This window comes from Taudactylus pleione, unplaced genomic scaffold (genome assembly GCF_031769625.1).
Source record: "Taudactylus pleione unplaced genomic scaffold, aTauple2 ptg000154l, whole genome shotgun sequence".
NCBI lineage: Eukaryota > Metazoa > Chordata > Amphibia > Anura > Myobatrachidae > Taudactylus > Taudactylus pleione.
Window position 1 is genome coordinate 31,280,063 of NW_028284556.1, and position 19,872 is coordinate 31,299,934.

Genomic DNA, 19,872 nt, shown 5'->3' on the forward strand with positions numbered 1-19,872 from the left:
GAATAGATTGACCTTTATGTGCCTGAAAATTTTGTTAATAAAGTATCTACCTTATGCTATCAGATTTTGTTTACTTGTTACTTTATATTTTTTTTGTATAGTGGAAAATACAGGTACTTGTAATTTGACATTCACTTTGTTTATAACTTGCTAATTAACAATGTCGACAACTTAAAGTAATTAAACAGCCTTTGAAGGCATCTGCTTATTTCTTTCTGTTAGCCTGGATTTTAATTAGCCGCTTCTCAAAGTGATCAGGTTGACAGGCTGCAGTATAGCCCATGTACACAGGTGATTCATAGCAAAGACGTTTTTCTTGTTAACATCCTGACAGGAGCAGGTTTGTGTGTGCTGTCAAGATAGCAGCCACATTGTGGATTGGGCAGAACTGCATGTAAACCATAAACCCATTGCTTTGCAATAGCAAAATATGTACAAGGCAATACTTTTACAATGCTCTTGGGACATTCTAAAAAAAAATGATTTATGCAAGAACCATGGTGCAACCTAGAGAAGCAGCCTGAGACTCAAATACAATGGGTAGCTCTGAACCCTCTGATATAGTAAACAGACAAAAATTATTGGTACACAATCCTGGGTGCTAATATCAGCTATGGGGATGGGGAAGCAAAATGAAATGAAAAGAATATACTTCTCTTTAGCAGATGATTTCACTCATAAGCACGATGCATTATTTAAACATGTAAAGAAAGAACATAGAATACAGTGTAATCCTGATATAAATATAATTATCCTTATTTAAGACAAGACAGTAGTGACAATTGAACAGCATATTTATTGTGCAATCAGACATACCTATGTAATCCGGAGTAAATGACTGTTCCTCCTGACTCTGTATCAGGTTTGTGACAACCGTCATGAGTTACAGCTTGCCAACCAAGGGGCCAGTCTACAGTTGGACGTAAATCTGGTGTACATTGCGTATACTGTACAGAGTTGTATGCATGTTGAGAATGTAACCGCAACTGTGTTAGTGGTTTCTTGGATAATTGGGATGTAGTTGAGATCTGGGCAGTCGGGATGACAGCGCCGGAATCCCGACACCAGTCAGAATCCCGGTGCCGGCATCCCAACGGTAAGTATTAGGGTTAGGGGGGAGGGTTAGGTACTAGGGGGAGGGTTAGGGTTAGGCGGCGGGTGGGGGGGTGGTTAGGTATAGGCTGCAGGAGGGTTAGGTTTATGGGTTGTGTTAGGATACTTACCGGCTGGTGTCGGTATCCTAACCCTGTCGGGATTCTGACTGCCGGGATCCTGAGCGCCTGCATCCGTACCCAACCTGTATACTAGTATGTTAGTGCAATAGAAAAGTGTGCTATAAACTGTTTCTTTCCTTCCACTATTGCACTGCTGGCAGCACCCATGAATTTTAATACAAACACTCTCCAAAAGTTTGGAATAGTATAAATACTACAGTATGACAGCAAAAGAGACAACATATTAAATTGATATTGACATGAAGGATTCTGAATTCTAAACCTTGAACTCCTATTCACCAACTTGCAGAATCCGCTACCATCTAAGTGCTAAAATCAAAGTTTCTATATGTGGACATCATTAGAAATCTTCCATGGGTCTTCCTTCTCCTGACTTCACATTAGTGCATTTACTTTGAGATTAATTTGAATTTGAGATCAGCATTTTTGACGGTGAAATGAAGCTGTAAATGTTCCCAGTACATGCTGACCTCACAGCAGAATGAATGGTCATCGCCCTACTGTAGCGCTATTTTCTAATATGTCAGTTATCTCTATTTAGGACAGGGTTCAGGGAACTTTTGTACCTTTTACCCCAAAATATAATTAGATACGCCGATGTTACCCCTTGATTTGTAAGGAAGGAAATCGCATAGTAGTGCCACCATATAGTGCCCCTGTAGTAGTGCCCCCACATATTGCCCCTGTAGTAGTGCCACCATATAATGCCCCTGTAGTAGCGCCCCCATATAGTGCCCCTGTAGTAGTGCCCCCATATAGTGCCCCTGTAGTAGTGCCCCCACATATTGCCCCTGTAGTAGTGCCCCTGTAGTAGCGCCCCATATAGTGCCCCTGTAGTAGTGTCCCTGTAGTAGTGCCCCTGTAGTGCCGCTTGTACAAAAAAAACACTTACCTTAATCCCCGCTCCTGCATCCGTCACCGTCCTGTCCGCCCGGCTGCTCCTCGGAACTATGGGAGAGACGTCATGACGTCTCTCCCATAGTGCGCATGGAGAGAGCCGGAAGCTGGAGTTCAGAAGAGAACTCCAGCCTCCGGCTAACGCGCCGCTGCAGTGAAGGAGCCGGGCGCCCACTGGTAATAACATCTCAGCGGGCGTCCGGCTTTGAGCCTCCCTGTGGCACTGCCGGGAATGCATATGAATCATTCTATATTATAGAATGATTCATATGCATGCCCGGCTGTCCGTCCATTACCCCCAGGAATTTAATTTTTACCCCATCTGGGGTATTTTACCCCTGTTCCCTGACCACTGATTTAGGACATGTTGTTCTACTGATCAGGGACGCCAAGAGCAGCTCCGGGCCCGGGTGACAGGGAGCGTGGCCTAATCATGGAAGGCGTGGCCACGCCCCATTAGGGGGAAAAAACAGAAAAAAAAACATGCACGCTGTGAGGGGGGCGCTGTGAGCCCCTTAGCCCAGCACACAGCAGCGTGTGCTGGGCTACTGTGATGTAGAAGGGAGGAGGGCGGTGCCGGACCCCTCCAGCAAGCCCGGGCCCGGGTAATTTGTACCCGCCCCCCTTCTCGGCGCCCCTGCTACTGATCACATGACAGTGTTACAACTAGATTAAAGGCTTTTTCCCTGTCAAATTCCCAGTTCGACCCTGACACTAGTGATAATTTCTAGGTGTCCCCTACTGTACATTTTTAAATATCCAGGGGGAGATTTATCAAACCTTCGAGAGAGATAAAGTACCAACCAATCGGCTCCTAAATGTCATTTTACAGGCTGTGTTTTAAAAATGACAGCTAGGAGCTAATCAGTCGGTACTTTATCTCTCCAGTTTCTCTCTCTCTCCAAGCTTTGATACATCTCCCCCCAATCAGTTTTAAGTTCTGAAGTATTTCAGAGCAATGTGCAGTTTTTTTTATAACATAATACCTTTGTGTGCTACAGTTCTGCTCCAATTATGTTTGATACATGTGTATGTTTGGAGTATTTTGAGTATTACTTCTCCTCAAAAAAATATTTCCTAAGTCAGGTATAGGGGCCCATTAATTAACTATCTGGTTTTTGAACCAATAATCATAATTCCTTATTGCAGCTATTTACGGCAATAAGAAATGATGTAACGGCGATTTGTATTATAGTTCTGATGCAGGGATGGGCGTCCCTGCGATATGTAAAAGTAAAGTGATCGCATTATGGATGCCTGAGAAAAATGGTTGCAAGAAGTAGCTCTCACGGCTCCTTTAAATGGCACCCTGCGTGGTGGGAATATTTTCCATTCCAGGTAGTGCTTTAAATGGATTAAATATGAAACTATCCACCATGGATAAAGATAACAGTACAATTTTCTTGCAAAGGTTTTTGAAACTGTCATAAAGTGATCTTTCATTCATCAGGAATTTATTTTTTAACTTAGCTATAATTTTCTTTTGAGCTTGTCTATTGAAGCCTGTAAAATTTAAACACAATGCAAGCAAGAAAAACTAAAACCAGGGTTGTCTATTTAATCTTATAAAAAGCAAAGCAGATGTTTCTCCAGCAAATGTATCCCCTGCTGGTTGTCAGGGAACTCAAAGAACTGGCTGGTGCTGTGAGTACAGCGGCTCTTGCATAATCTTCTGTTTAATGGCTGCCCTGTGCAGGGTTCACAGCTGGAGTCTGGTTAAATCAGAAGCAAAGGTCACATATATTGCTTAAGTAAGAAATAAACCTTTGGTTAAAACACTGGCCAGTATATCTCAAAACTGATGTGAGATGAAGTGGATACCCGATGCGTAGGATTAGATTACACTGTGTTTTTGAGAACTTTGTGCCTTTTTCTTATCAAACATATTGTGGATAAAGGAATCTCACAGATTTTACTGAAGAAAATCTACCATTAAGGCACAATCTCTATGTCTATATACTAAAATATTCCTTATTTTACCACATTGCACTTTGCAACAAAACAGGAATGAAACAAGGCTAGTTTGGACGTCAATTAAATAAGGTTAAATGAAAGATAAAATATCTGTGGCCACAGAGAATTTTATAAGTTTTATGTTAGACCAAGTTGAGTTATAACTTGGATTGGGATTTTTTTGTGTGTTTTTTGTGTAAATGAAGATATTGTATGGATTTATAATGAATTACATATTTTTAATAGCAGTTACAGATCAGCTTTTTCTTTTTTGTGTATATTATTGTTCCCATGTTATAAAAGTTTCTTTTAAAAGCTGCAAATTGGACTGCAAATAGGAACCTTGCAGACCTACCAGTTTTATCATTAATATAGAGCGCCCTATTTCTATAGTTTTCTGTTTGCCAAAGAGGTAAGAGGGCCCTGCTTGCAAGCATGCAGTCTATAGATATCCATTCCTCAACATGGCACGCATTAAGCCAAAACCTTTAAAAATCTTAGATTTCCAGATTGAAAACTACAAATAATATTATTAGGCTATTATCTTTTTATTTTGAAAGCGATTACATATATTACACAGCGCTGTGGATAGAGGAGATCATGACATGACACAAAGGTAAAGATTGCCTCACCCAAATGACACTGTTCACTTACTGAGGAAGCCACTGATTTGTTTGAAGGTCGAGAAACGTGTAGATGTTGTTAAGGTGTTAAGCCGGACATGTGATCACACTACCCGTGTCAGCCAACTGATGCTGGATGTTAGTGTTTAGTGATACCGCTTTGGAATCTCTCCGAAATGGACTCTAACAAAAGCGCTTAAATTGAAGGATTAAGCATTAAGGGGGAGATTTACTAAAGCTTGGAGAGAGATAAAACTGGAGATAAATAGCACCAACCAATCAGTTCCTAACTGTCACTCTACAGGCTGTGTTTGAAAAGTGACAGTTAGGAGCTGATTGGTTGGTGCTATTTATCTCCAATTTTATCTCTCTCCAAGCTTTATTAAATCTCCCCCTTAATGTGAGTGCACCTAATTTTTTATACTGACTATCTGATTAAAACATAGGCTTTCTTGTCTAATAAAACCTTGGAGGATTCACTATAAGCGTACATTCTAAAACAAAGTTGGATATAGCATACTATTAGCATATACAGTAGCATACTATTTAAAATACTATAAGTGTTCCAAAATCATTTAAACTTCGGAGGACTACTAAAAGTTTTTTTTCTCACTGAAGATTCCTATATAACATATCCCGGAGAACCAGTGTGTCAGAGTCTAGAGATTTTATTGTATGTTGGAAACGCTTCTAGTCACTGACACTGAGTATAATTATATTGGAGAAACTACTTGCATTACTAACGTTACAGGACCAACGGTACAATGCTTCAATTAGTCTCAATAATTATTAACATCAGCTGAAGGATTTGGAACCTGTATGGACTCATTTGTATCTTATGTCTATTTGCCTGCGAATGTAGACAGCAACTACGAGGGAATAAGCATCCCATTTATCTTTTAAAGTGTTTTATTTATTTGTTTTTGTGGTACTACTAGGTCGATCTGGTGAAATATTGTTCTGCATATATGTATGTAAATAAAATTGTAGAATATTTGTGAATTGTACAGATAGCGCTTCAATATCCTATATGCTCACCCAAATGAGTTTACAATCTAATAGGTGTGGGAGGTGTCATAATGTTGACATCAGAATGTTGACGTGGTCGTAATGTTGACATGTTTGTCATGTCAATATTGACCATGACGACACTGATGAAAGGTTTACATGATTAGAATGTCGACAAAACATCTCTGGTAGTCAGGCGGTGACTTACCTGGTATGGAGGTCCGGCAGATGCAGCGGTGTCTCCTGGGTCCGGCAGTGACATCCTAATGAATGACGGCGGATCCTGCAGCGCCTCTGTATATGAGCATTGCTAACCCTAACCCTCTTTTTAGTTTCTAATCCTAACCTCCCCTTACTGCCTAACTCTAACCTTCCTTCCCGACATTTCACATCTCAACATTGCGAACATGTTGACATTCTGCAGACGTTCAATGTTGACTTTTCTTCAATGTTGGCATTTTGGTGTCGACATTATGAATGTTGACGTTATGACTGCATCCTGTGGGAAATAAATGAACATTGTAAATGGCATTTAGTGGGGAAAGTTTGAGTGGTTATTGTTATTATGCTATATGGTGACTACAGGTGCAGTCAGTGCAATTCTTCAGTCATTTGGCAAGGGCCAGGACATATCAATCTGTAGTCCCATGCATTTGAGGAGTGCACAATAAAACCCCAGCTGATCCCAGCCAGAGCATCTTGATCATCGTACTATGAAAATCACTTAATAGTCATCAAAGTGAACATATTAACTGTTAAGCACAAAGGGGCATATCCAAGTAGCCCCGAACACTGTTCAGGCGCTACTTGATCCCCGCGATCGGCGAAAAACGGGGATTTTTCGCCAATAATCCACGATATCCGCCAATATTTTTTTCTCCCTATCCTATTAATTTGGGCGAATTAATAGGATAGTTCGCCCGCTAACACATAGGAGCCGCGATAAGCTCGCGGACCTATGTGTTCTCGCCCTTTTTACGGTGAAAAAACGGCATTTATCGTGGATTATATTTCGGGACACATCAGGTCCCGAAAAAAAAACCCTGATAAGTGCCGTTGTCAGGCCGACTTCGGGGCTAATTGGATAGCCCCGAGCGAGCCCCGGGCGAGCTAATTAGCCGCGGTAATTTACTGTGGCTAATTATATATGCCCCATATTGTGCCGTGCTGTGAAAGTGTAGAGTTGGGTGATTGGGAATTTGTTTCTTTACCTAATGACGTGATAACTGTTCCCGAGGCAGTAGAAGCACTGAAGCAGCGGTGAGATCATTGAGATTTTGACAGACCTCAGACACTGGTCTCTGTTTTGGAAGAAGACATCCTATTCCGAAACCTGCTGCAGCAAACCTCAGATGATAGCATGCACTTGTTCTGGGCGCTATGACTCCACACTACGCCTCTGGCAGAGAAACATATCCACTTCCAGTTTTCCAGGCCCACAAAGCCTTAAATGTATAGAATATCCAGCAAGACATAGCATTCAGATTTCCTCTTTCTCAAGGTCTAAAATATCTCATTAAACACATTCTCTCTCTGGGATAAATTTACTGAAGCTTCTAAAACAGACAAGTGGTGGTGTTGTCCATATCAGATTCTACCTGTCATTTCTCTACCCCATTCTAAAAAAAAAATATATACAGAATCTGTGGCTGTCACAAGATCCCTTATAACGGAAATGTTATGCACAAAGTAATAGGGCAAATACATTTCTTGCCTGCAAATTTAGAGGTCAACTTGCTTGGAATAGAATTCAGAGGCTAATTAATGATAAGTACTGTAAGTTATACAACTTGAAAAAAGATCTCCTTATACCTTAACCCGTATCATACGCTACTGTATAGCATTCTTACATTTTTTAATTTACATGTCCTCACTCTGGACATTCTAGTGTCTTTGTGCATATCATTGCCAAAGGTGTGTGTTAGGATTAAAGATGTGTGCTGGACCATTTTTGCTGGTTCTGGTTCTAATTCATTGTCCGGTTTTGGTTTTGCTAAAACGCCGTAACTGGTTTAGGATTTTTTTTTTTAAAATGGCAAAACAGCTAAAATCACATAATTTGGGCCTTTTTTTATTCCTATAGTATTATTAATCTCAATAACATTTATTTCCAGTCATTTCCACTCAATTTTGACCACCTCATGGCTCACAATATTGTTCACCAATATTGGCCAAAGGCTGGCTGGCTAAACTAAGCAACAGAGCAGCGGCACAAATACACGGCAGTTATTTATGTTTAAAAATGTTTTTTACAAATAAGTAATGTATTAGCAATAACCAATCAAACAAACTCACAAGTACTAATCGCAGCCTGGAATGGCAGTCCCAGGCGGAGAAATCAACTCCTCCTGGAACTTCCTGGCCATGTCTGCCGCCATGCTGAGACAGGCTTGCTTGGACCTGTAGTCCCACTGTAAAGAACAATATTTGTTCTTGATCTTCAGCCATTGACCTTGGTGCAGGGAATAGCCCCAGGCTTCACCACTGGTTGAGTCTGGTTACTGGAAAAGCGGGGAGACCTCACGCTGTTTTCCCCACAAATTTCGAGCACCAGAAAGGGTTTAGAGGTCTGGGCTGGTTATGCTTTTGGGGGGTGGGGCAGGACAATTTGTTTCTATTTTTTAACCCTTTATTTACATTATAACACACAAAAGCACTGCACAGATCACACTGATCTGTGCAATGCTATGGCAGAACATGCAGCTCACAGGCACTTCTATTCTGCTCTGTGTTCTATCTTGTATTTAAACACGATTCTCGGTAAATCCGTGAGTTGCATTCCTGTCTATGGAAAGTACTCACGTGTTGGTTCAATGGTCTATTAACTTCTATTTCTGTGCGGGATCATTTTTTTGCACTAGTGTTTGCCTTTAGGAAATATCCGAATTGCAAAGCCTATGCTTTCTCAGAATGACCGCCCAAACTGCTCACTTGGGGCCAGGAAATCTGCATCGGAAGATGCAAATCCTGACCTCAGTCTCCCAGAAAAAGTTTTTGGGAACAATGGCCGGCCCCACCCTCTCCCCAGGCCTCAATAGCCGCACCATGTCAATTATGTTACAGCTTAGGAGCACTGGGAGTGTACTCACAAATAAATAAAGATACACCACTGGTTCTGTACAGTCCCTGCACCAGTGTATCTTATCATCTGCTTTCAATTTAGTTAGAAGTTAGTTAATCTAACAGTCTGACTTTGAGTACCAGGTGGAAATTAACTCCAACACAGGGAGAGTATTAAAACTTTCCCATAGAGTACATGTTGCACAGGTATAGAATTAAACATGTAATTTTGCTCAAGGTGCTCCAAATAGCTCCATTTGGAGCACTGCAGACTGCGAGCCAAGTGTCCTGCACCTTATTGTATCACTAATTCAACGAAAGAGCAATGCAGGGTGCTGGTATTTCCTGTACTTTGGTGTGTGACTTAGTCGCTACTCTGGGTAAAAAAGTAAAAGACAGTGCGACCCGCGCCATGTCTCGTGTCACATATCTTTATACTTGATCTGCAACTTTATACCAATTCCTTTGCAAGAAAAGTACTAACCTAGTGTGCCTGGTACACTGGGGGCGACTTTGTATGTGGCTACGCAAAATGCAGTAGAAAAAAAATTGCTAACCGTGGCGGATAGTCTAAATTGTGTGAAGCATCTAGGGCCATATGGTGCAAAAACACTAGGAGGTATATTTACTAATAAAAAAATCAATAAAAATTAACATTGATTTTGTATTTCTGGGGATAAATCACATATTTACTAATGCTTAAAATAACAAATCAAAAATTGTCTGTTAGTGATGATTTAGCCCCAGAAACACAAAATCAATGTTGATTCATTTTTATCGTTTAAAATTGACCTTTAGTAAATATACTCCTAGGTACAGGAAGACACATCTGTACTAACCCACTGTTCTGCTATTGTGTCTATAAAGGACACAATTGAAACCTGTACACTTTATATAATTTCATCTAAGCAAAGCAAACTGTGTTGTCTCCCACTAATGATAACAATAGCACATTGTGTATGCAGAGTTCTGTACAGAATGACACAGGGGCAGAACTGTGGGAGACAATGGAGGCACCTGCCGCCGGGCCCCAGCTCTGAAGGGGCACCTCCTCCATTGTCCACAACATATTCACTCCACTTAGGGCTGTAACTGTGTACCGTCACAGCCGCCCAATACATGGCACCCCTTCCCGCCACCTGAGAAGCCACCATACACTAGTGGAGAGCTCCATGTCAGACCATCAGCTGCTGCCTTTGTCTATCTATAGCCTGTCTGCATGCGAATTGGTAAATTAACTTGTCCCCGGGCGTCTGGGATGAACTTATGCCAATGGAATGATGTAATTCCTTATGTTTTATTGATAAATAAAGAAACAAGAGATTATCACTTTAAGCTTGATGTGTGCACATTTTTGCTTTTATTATTAAAGCAGCAACAGTGTTATTTGTTTTATTAGTTTACTAAGGAGCAGTTCCAGTCTTTGGCATCCTATGTTTATCCCCGTTTTCATCTCTCTTATACTGAGCATCGTAAAATCTGTTCTCTTGATGTTACCTACTTATTACATTTCCTGCACTGTAACTCTTAATATTCAACTGGTGCTGTCATTTAGGATGTCCAGATTGCACATTGTTAAAATTGTAGCCCATTACCTTACTTTGCACGTTTCCAACACAGCTTTGTCAGCATGATGCTGTCGTCACCAAGGACCCGAATTTTACCTTGTCTAAGTGCCAGTTGCTGATTGTCACATCTCTCTGCTCATATGAGTTCAAAGAATCTTGAAACCAGCATGATCGCAACAAGGCAATGCCTTAGAGCAGCAGAATTAATGAATTGTATTATACAAAAGATATACCGTGTTACCCAGTCTATGCATTTCCCTGTTTGGTATGCTGGCATGCTGTGTGTGATAGTGAGTTTTTTTGTTGCAAAATCACTGTTTTAAGATGTGCCAGGGATAACTTAGCCCTGAAATATCAACTGATTAAAGGCATGCTGGGAGAACACACGGCTGATATCCAGGTTCTTTGGTTTGTTATCAGAACTGATGGAAATTACCATACTTTACATTAATAAGCATATTTCATGAAACTTTTACAGTGTACTTTTAAATAGTATCACTTCAGTGTACTGAGCTGTTAAATTCATAGTACAGTAGGTAGATACACACCTTATTTATTTAATTAAAAAAGGAGGTAGAATACAGCCATGGCCAAAATTTTTGAGAATGACACAAGTATTGGTTTTCACAAAGTTTGCTACTTCAGTGTTTTTAGACCTTTATGTAAGATGTTACTATGGTATACTGAAGTAAAAGTACAAGCATTTCATAAGTGTCAAAGGCTTTTATTGACAATTACATTAAGTTTATGCAGAGAAACAATATTTGCAGTATTGACCCTTCTTTTCAAGACCCCTGCAATTCGCCCTGGCATGCTGTCAACCAACTTCTGAGCCACATACTGACTGATGGCCGCCCATTCTTGCCTAATCAATGCTTGGAGTTTGTCAGAATTTGTGGGCTTTTATTTGTCCACCGCCTCTTGAGGATTGACCACAAGTTCCCAATGGGATTAAGGCCTGGGAAGTTTCCTGGCCATGGACCCAAAATTTCCATGTTTTGTTCCCCGAGCAACTTAGTTATCACTTTAGCCTTATGGCAAGGTGCTCCATCATGCTGGAAAATACATTGTTTGTCACCAAACTGTTCTTGGATGGTTGGGAGAAGTTGCTCTTGGAGGATGTTTTGTTACCATTCTTTATTCATGGCTGTGTTCTTAGGCAAAATTGTGAGTGAGCCTGCTCCTTTGGCTGAGAAGCAACCCCACACATGAATGGTCTCAGGATGCTTTACTGTTGGCATTGAATACACTCTGGTACTGTAGCTTAAAAAGATAGCTGGCTGTTGCCAGTGTTTCTTTGGGGAGAGTAACTAAGCTGTGGTGTAATATGAAAGTAATGATGATGACCTTATAAGTGTTAATGGGTATGACAAAATGTGTGGCATAATGTGGGTGATATGTGGCATAATGTGGGTGCAGAGTGATGACGTGTGGGGCACAATGACAAAATAATTTTGTTAGGAAATGGTAATGGTTATTGAACATTAATAAAAGATGATACTCAGAGACTAGTTTTCACAAGATCAAAGGGAAAATTGTATTCCTGAAGAAACCGGTTGCTGGAAATGTATGATTTTTTATTCTGTCACAAAATATTGAAGTTCTGGTAGAAATTTCTGTTTTTTATTAATATGTCCCTTAAGCTTTCCTTGCAGGTGGTCCTGTTGTCATTGGGGCCATTTTCTTGATAGCTTGGGTGCAGACACTCAGGCAGATATTTTGAAGGTCTTTCAACCAACTAACTGGTTTTTAATATATCGCCAGCCTGCACCTTCCTCCTAACAACCTCATTGTTGTTTTAAGTATCCAGGGTTTGTGATTCTGAGAATGAGCTTGATTGGTTCTATTCATTATGTCTAAAGCTGGGTACACACCTATACAATCATCATGCAGATCATATGATTCACACCTGTTAGGCTTCATGTTAGTCCTAATATGTCTGCAATGCAATGGTACAATGTCAGGCAGCCCTGGAAGTATGTACGTACTACCAACCATTCTGTCCAATACATCTGGCTCCTCCAACAGCATAGTCAGATATCTGCTGAGTGTGTACAGTCACAGTCTTTTCAGAAGATGGTTCTGAGAGATGAGGATGACGGATTGCACAAATCTGCATGTTCATCTGGACTATAAATTGTCAATGAATTTGTAAGAACAAGCACATCACATGTATGATTGTAAAAGTGTGCACCCAGTCTCCTATGGGTGGGGCCCTCCTTCTCTGTAAACTCGTCCCGATTTGCTGCCTTTACCCCAATAATAAATGGGTTAGATGTTGCTGTTGACCTTTGCTTTGTGTTTTTATAATTGTTTGAACTATTGTTATTTTGCTTTGCTCTTGTATTCTGTGGGCAAGTGGTTCTTTTCTTCCACTTTATGTGTAATTATTATACTCAAATATGACATGATGCTTTGTGATAATGTTCTCTCTATTTCACCATATTAGTTACCAGTGGTGTCACTGAGATTGGTGACATCCAGTGTGGCCAATAGACCTCGCAGCATACCCCCATTTCATCACTCTGGGGGTGTGCCCAGCACTCCTGAAGATGCCGGGCTGCCTCCAGAGACTCTCCCCGCACTGCCAGCTCCTCCTCAGTGATCGGGAGCTGGTCCCTGCACAATAACATCACAGTGTAGCGTCGGGCTTCCAGTCACTGAGGAGGGGCTGACATGTTGGTGTCACCCCCTCAGAGGGTGACACCCGGTGTGGTCTGCACTCCCTAGTGAAACCACTGTTACTGACTGTACGAGCCTGATCGGGTTGGGTATAATATGTTGACAGTCATAATGTCGACATGGACATTCATCATGTAGACAGTGATGAAATGTTGAGCTATCGTCCCTGGTGGCCCAGCAGTGACTTATCTGCACTCCATGGCTGCAGCAGCTCTAGCAGGGTCTTTCAGGTCCTGGGGTCATGTGACTAGGATTTTTGGGTCATACCTCCAATCCTCCAGTGTTCAGGTGACTACTGTATTTCTCTCCTAACCCTTGCTCTGGTGCCTAACTTTAACCTCCTACCCTCCTACCCCCCCAGCCTAACCCTATCCTCCCCTCGCAGCCTAGCCCTAACCCTCCCACCCGCAGCCTAACCCTAATGTCGACATATTGATAGTCGACATGTCACATGTCGACAATCTGAGTACATTGTGATGTCGACATTATGAATGTCAACACAAAAGTGCCACGTGTATTAAAGACCTTGCCAATTTATCCCCACTCTCATGATTCATTTAAGACATAAATAATACCAAACCCAGCAGTAATTTAGAGAAAAGCAGAAAATATTAAATTAAGGGTGTGGTCTTGAATTAAATTTTTTGTCCTTCACCTTGTACATTTCCACCTAGAGAGCATTTCTTCCTTGTTTATAAGAATAGATGGAATTGAACTTGAAATGATGGAGGAGAGTGACCGAATTTGTGTTGTTTGCAGGGGTCGCACTGGGAAGATCCGGGTACAGTCTCTGAAGATTGGTCTTATGTCTCTGTCTAAGGGACTGCTGGAAGAAAAATACAGATGTGAGTATAATAGTTTAATTTCATATATTTAAGCAACTGTGGATTTCATATTTTGTAGATTGTACTTATATATTGGCATGGATTCAGTATTATGTGTTCCAAATACAATAATCTTAATTGCGTCCCCATATATAGCTGCCAGACAAGCCAAAGTGTAAGTCGAGGATATCAGTTCCACAGTGATTCCAAGGAAGCTGCAATATTTAATTTGCAGTAGACATTTAGGAAATAAGTTTACAAAGCTCAAAAATCTGTGAATAAATCATTACCATGTAATTGCTATTCATTTCAGAAAGCTTTGTCAGGTAGTGAAGGATAAACTGGAAAATTCCACAGGTCTTCTCAAACATTTGTTTTATGTTAACAGAGCATACTATATTTATCCATAGTGTGTACTGGGATACTTTGGGGGAATACTTCTATGATTTAATCGGGGAAAGTGAGGAATACTTCTATGCAGCTGACTTTGGGAATCAATCCTTCAGGGCACACTCTGGGCTCAATCCAATTATGTGGGAGTCCCCTTGCGGCAGGAGTAAGTGCGGCATACATGCCTACTCTACTGGAATGGCCGGGAGGCTGACAAATATAGGGAAGCACTCCCAGTTGCCCAGAAAAATAGTGAAGTGAGGCTGTATGCGGTACTGGCGGTACTGCCAGACTCACAGATTTTTGTTCACAGCCCTGCGAGGGGTTCTTTGAACACTGATAGTAGATGTAGATTCTTGGAGAGAACATGCAAAACATATAAGCCTTTAACATACTGTGTTTAGATTGCCACAGAAAGTGAAATACTGTACTTGTATTCTCAATCTACATTTCCACAAACATCACTTGCTCCTTCTGTCTTAGATCTCTTCCCACTAGATTGTAATCTTCCATGAGCAGGGCCCTTCTTATCCTTCTTTCACATTTGCACTAGTTTGGTCTACCTTCTTTGTCCCTGTTTAGATATGCTATATCAACTTACTGGTGTTGCTGTGGCACCTTCCAAATCCATAATAATAATAATAATAATAGCTACCACCTGGCATCACAAATTGATGACATGTTTGTTTGAAAATCCCTGCGCAGAAGTGAAAGTGATTTATGCTTGGACTTTCAAACTAAAGGTGAGATAGATGATGGTGGTGGACAACAGGAACCAGATTATTTTCAGAGCCTCCAATTGGATAAGAAGACAAAATGTGGGTCTGAAAGAGGAGGACCCAAAGGATAAGACAGTACAGGTACACCACCGATTTTCCAGAACCCTTGGTTCCAGCACTGTGCCGGATTAACAGTTTTGCCAGAGTAACAGTTAGTAGTAATACACAACGACATCCCTACGGCTAATCCTCCCCTTCTGCAGCCTAGTTCCCCCCCCCGAAGCCTAACCACCCAATGGCTAACCCTCCCCTCCTCCCGCCTAACTCCCCACCATAGCCTGACCCTATCCCTGTACTTACCGTCGGAGTCAACATTGTGAGGGATGAAAAATTTGTCCGATTTAAAAAAGGGGCTGAACCATAAGGTGCTGGAAAATCGATGGTGCACCTGTACTACCTTTTAAGAGACCATGTTCAAGACTGTACCATACCAAAAAAATGGTAATTTTATGTATTTTCACTTTCTTTCTGACCACAGTCCTTTAGGGGCCTCTGTTTCTGCAAATAATTTAGAAAATAAATTACATTCCTGGCAATTCCTTTTACATGTTTCCTTATTCAACATGTGGTTGTAGGATTCTAACAAAATGGGAAATAAATAAATTTGATTTACCCGACAGCACCGATTGCCAGTTCCACGTACTCTTTTGTATATTGCATTTTATATTATTTAAAATATATTTTTTTAAACTGTATTTTTTTATTAAACTTTTGCAGAATGCAGAAAATAAAAGTATTTCCTTAGAAAGTTTTCTTCTCATATCATTTAGGTGCTGCCTGGAGAGTAGCAAGCTATGTTACACGGCTTAGTTACATTGAGCCAGACAGATTTGTAACACTTTCTATACATAGATTTGTCCTCTCCTTCACAGTTCCAACTACTTAAAATGAATGAGATTTGGAGAACCGCTTTTTGGTCTGTCACAATGTAATCACAAGCAATTCAAAGCTCACAGACATGATAATGACTGTGGCAAACGTCTGTGCTGTCAGTACCTTTGCAGTTTCTAGTTTTCCTTATTCACTATTACTATATAGGGTCACAGTGTAGTCTGGCAACCACATGAATATAGTCTTAATCCCCATTATGAAGAAGTTTATAATAATAATGTTCCAGTTTAATCTCCGGCACAACCATGTTGATCCTGATTGTTTTGCAGCAGTATTGGCAGTTGTAGAGGGTATGAATGTTACATGATTGGGATAACAGCACATTAGAGAATGTAAGGAGAAAAATACTGGTTTTCAGGCTCCGAAAGCTAAGTCAGCCAGTCTTTTGTTTCTCAATGTGCATGAGTGATCTGAGCCAAGTAGGTGTTTGTGTTCCTTCATGCTCCAGTGGTCCCTGCACACCCAAAAAGAAATACTAGTATGGACCTAGCCTAAAGTGGTAAAATTGTGAATTATTATTATTATTATTATTATTATTATCCTTTATTTATATGGTGCCACAAGTGTTCCGCAGCGCCTTACATAGTACATAAAACTAGTACGTGAACAAGAATCAAGTAACTTACAGTACATTACAGTGCAGGACAAGAGCACGACTTATATACATTGCTGCAATAGCGATTAAAGCACTCACAATAAGCAGCTGGGAGTTGGCAGTCACGTGTTAGGTGTCCTTATGGGGAGTAAGGAGTAGAAGAAAATTTAAAGAGAAGCACATGAGGGAAGAGGTCCCTGCTCATGAGAGCTTACATTCTAAAGAATGATATCTAATGTTGATTAAATTGACTATGTAGGTATTTTATAATTTATACTGCATTAATGCAGATGATTATAGTAGTCTGCATAAGTACTGGAAAAGATTTGTATTGTAGAGGGGGCTTCAGGAATTGCAGCACTCTGCAATTGATTTGTCAGCCTATAATAAATAATGTGGGATGTACAGTAGTCAGGGTGCCGACCGTCAAAATGCCAACAGCATCCAGGCAGTTACAATTCTGACGGTAAGTATTATGGTTAGACACTAGGGGGGAAGGGTTAGGCTTAGACTGCAGGAGGGGAGGTTTAGGGTGAGGCGATGGTACATTATGGCTAGGCTGTGTGAAGGGTGGGTTAGGGGAAGGGTTAAAATACTTACCAAAATTCGTTGGGATTGTGACTGTCTGGATGCCGCTGTTGGTATTCTGACCATCTGCATTCTGATCGTCAAGATCCCATACCCAACCCAATAATGTATACAGTGCTCACCCTTTATATCTGCACTTTGTAATGCCACCCTTACTTACTACCAGTTATATTCTTAGCCAAATGTGAAGGAAAATGTAGTCATTTCATTGTCATTGGCCATGGATTCACTTCAACAAGGGCAACATTTGTGTGGCGTTTGTATGTTATCTTCATATTTTAGGAGGTGGTCAGGTTTATCCCACAGCTTAAAAATATATAGTTAGCTTTATAAGCTTTCCACACTTAGACAATAAGCTCCGCTGCAGCAAGGGATTGAATGATTAACCGTTCTCTGTAAAACACTGCCTAACATTTCATTGCTACATAAATAAACAATAATAAAAATGCATAATGCAAAGTTACTGTAATAACAGCTCAGGCCTATATTGTAAATTAGTGGTATAAAGAGGGAGGATACTTATAACAGATACATACACCGATGAGCCATAACACTGAAACCTCTAACAGATGAAGTGAATAACATTGATTATCTTGTTAAAATGGCACCTCTCAATGGGTGGGATATATTAGGCAACAAGCGAAAAGTAAGTTCTTGAAGTTGATGTGATGGAAGCTGGAAAAATTGGCAAGCGAAAGGATCTGAGCAACTTTGACAAGGGCCAAATTGTGATGACTAGACAACTGGGTCAGATTATCTCCAAAATGCCAGGTTTTGTGGGGTGTCCTACCAAAAGTGCTCCAAGGAAGGACAACCAGTCAACTGGCGACAGGATCATGGGCGCCAAAGGCTCATTGACATGAGTGGGGAGTGAGGGTTAGCCCGCCTGGTCCTATCCTAGAGAAGAGCTACTGTAGCACAAATTGCTGAAAACGTCAATGCTTTTTATAATAGAAAGGTGACAGAACACACAGTGCATCACAGCTTGCTGTGTTTGGGGCAGCGTAGCCGCAGACCAGTTAACGTGCCCGGGCTGAACCCTGTGGACCACCACCAAAAGTGCCTACAATGGGCATGTGAGCATCAGAACTGGACCATACAGCAATGGAAGAAGGTGGCCTGGTCTGATGAATACTGTTTTCTTTTACATTATGTGAACAGACAGGTGTGTGTGTCTGTGTTATTACCTGTGGAAGATACGACATCAGGATGCACTATGGGAAGAAGGCAAGCCAGCGGAGGCAGTATGAGGCTCTAGGCAATGTTCTGTTGTGAAACCTTGGGAAATGGCATTCATGTGGATGATATTTGACAGGTACTACCTACCTAAACATTGTTACATACCAAGGACCCCTGATATTCCCTGATGAACCCTGCCAAACTGCAAAAATTGTTCAGGAATGGTTTGAGCAACATGACCAAGGTGTTGACTTGGCCTCCAAATTCCCTAGATCTCAATCTGATTGAGCATCTGGGGGATGTGCTGGAAAACAAATCTGAGCCATGGCAGCCCCATATCGCAACTTACAGGACTTAAAGGATCTGCCTCGATTGACTTGGTTCCAGATACCACAGGACGGGATGCAGTCAGGTAGCCGACGGTCAAAATGCCGACCGCCGGCTTCCCGACTGTCTAATCCTGGCAAGGGTCTAATGATAGGCGTCGATGTCCCGACGCCTGTAATTTTACCTATGCCAGGAGCCCGACGCCCGGCATACAGATCGAAGGTAAGCCGGGCACGGACAGCCGCGGGGGGGGGGGTTAGGTTAGGGGCTCCCAGTGGGGACTTAGGATTAGGCACCCCCAGGGAGGGTTAGGGTTAGGCTAGGGAAAGGATGGTTAGGGTTAGGCACCCCCCCTGGGAGACTTAGGTTTAGGCTGCAGGGAAGGGGGGGTTAGGTTTAGGCATTTACAGTGGGGGTTAGGGTTAGGCACTTGCGTCCGACAGTATTTCATACCGATTCCCACAGGACACATTCAGAGGACTTGTGGAATCCATGCCTTGACGGGTCAGAGCTGTTTTGGCAGCACGAGGGGGACTTAGGCAGGTGGTTCTAATGTTATGGCTGATCGGTGTTTATTTTGTTTGAAATCCCACTATTTAAAATGGACAAAGGGCCTGATTCAGAGCCGCTCTCTGTTTGCAAGCGCTCGCTCTGAATCAGGGCAGGGATTTATTTATTTATTTTCAGCCTCCAGGCCACTCGCTAAGCTGTGGGTGACAACCTACAGTTTTTGCGAGTGGCCTGGTGATGGTCGCGATTATCGCCCTGTGGTAGAGTCTCAGCTCTCGCAAGCCCGAGTGGACTCCCTGCTCTAATAGAGCAGGAAGTCCACTACTGACATCACTCGTGATGTCAGTAGGGCCGCCCACAAACGCCAGGCATTCCTAAGGGAATGCCTGCGTTTCTGCAGCCACCCCCCTCCCCGACTATAAAACGGGGCGAGCTGTCAATCAACATCGACAGCCACCCTGTCTTGTAGCGAGACCCGTTGCGACGGAGCTGCCATTGCAGTACGGGTCTTGCGCATGCGCAGTTAGGGACCATCGACCCGCTTGCAAGCGCTGTGCGCTCGCGAGTGGGTCTGAATCAGGCCCAGAGTGCAATATTTGCATGGGATGATAATTAAAGGTTTAATGGTACTGTAAGTGTTATATTTAGTTTTGTTCCTATTGCGATCAACTTATTGTGTCATCATATTTTTTACTGTAGTATAAACTGTTGTTCCACTTAATACTTACCATATGTTTATTTATTTTACTTTGTGCCTGAGGAG

General features: G+C 41.7%; 1 protein-coding gene across 4 annotated transcripts in view; it reads left to right on the forward strand.

The window, feature by feature from the left end:
* UTRN (utrophin) overlaps positions 1 to 19,872 on the forward strand; it is a 764,396-nt gene that overhangs the window by 676,938 nt on the left and 67,586 nt on the right. For all 4 annotated transcript variants that reach the window (XM_088474412.1, XM_088474409.1, XM_088474411.1 and 1 more), the window contains one exon: positions 13,786 to 13,871. In XM_088474412.1, the coding sequence (XP_088330538.1) occupies positions 13,786 to 13,871 (86 nt within the window). The remainder of the gene's footprint in view (positions 1 to 13,785; positions 13,872 to 19,872) is intronic.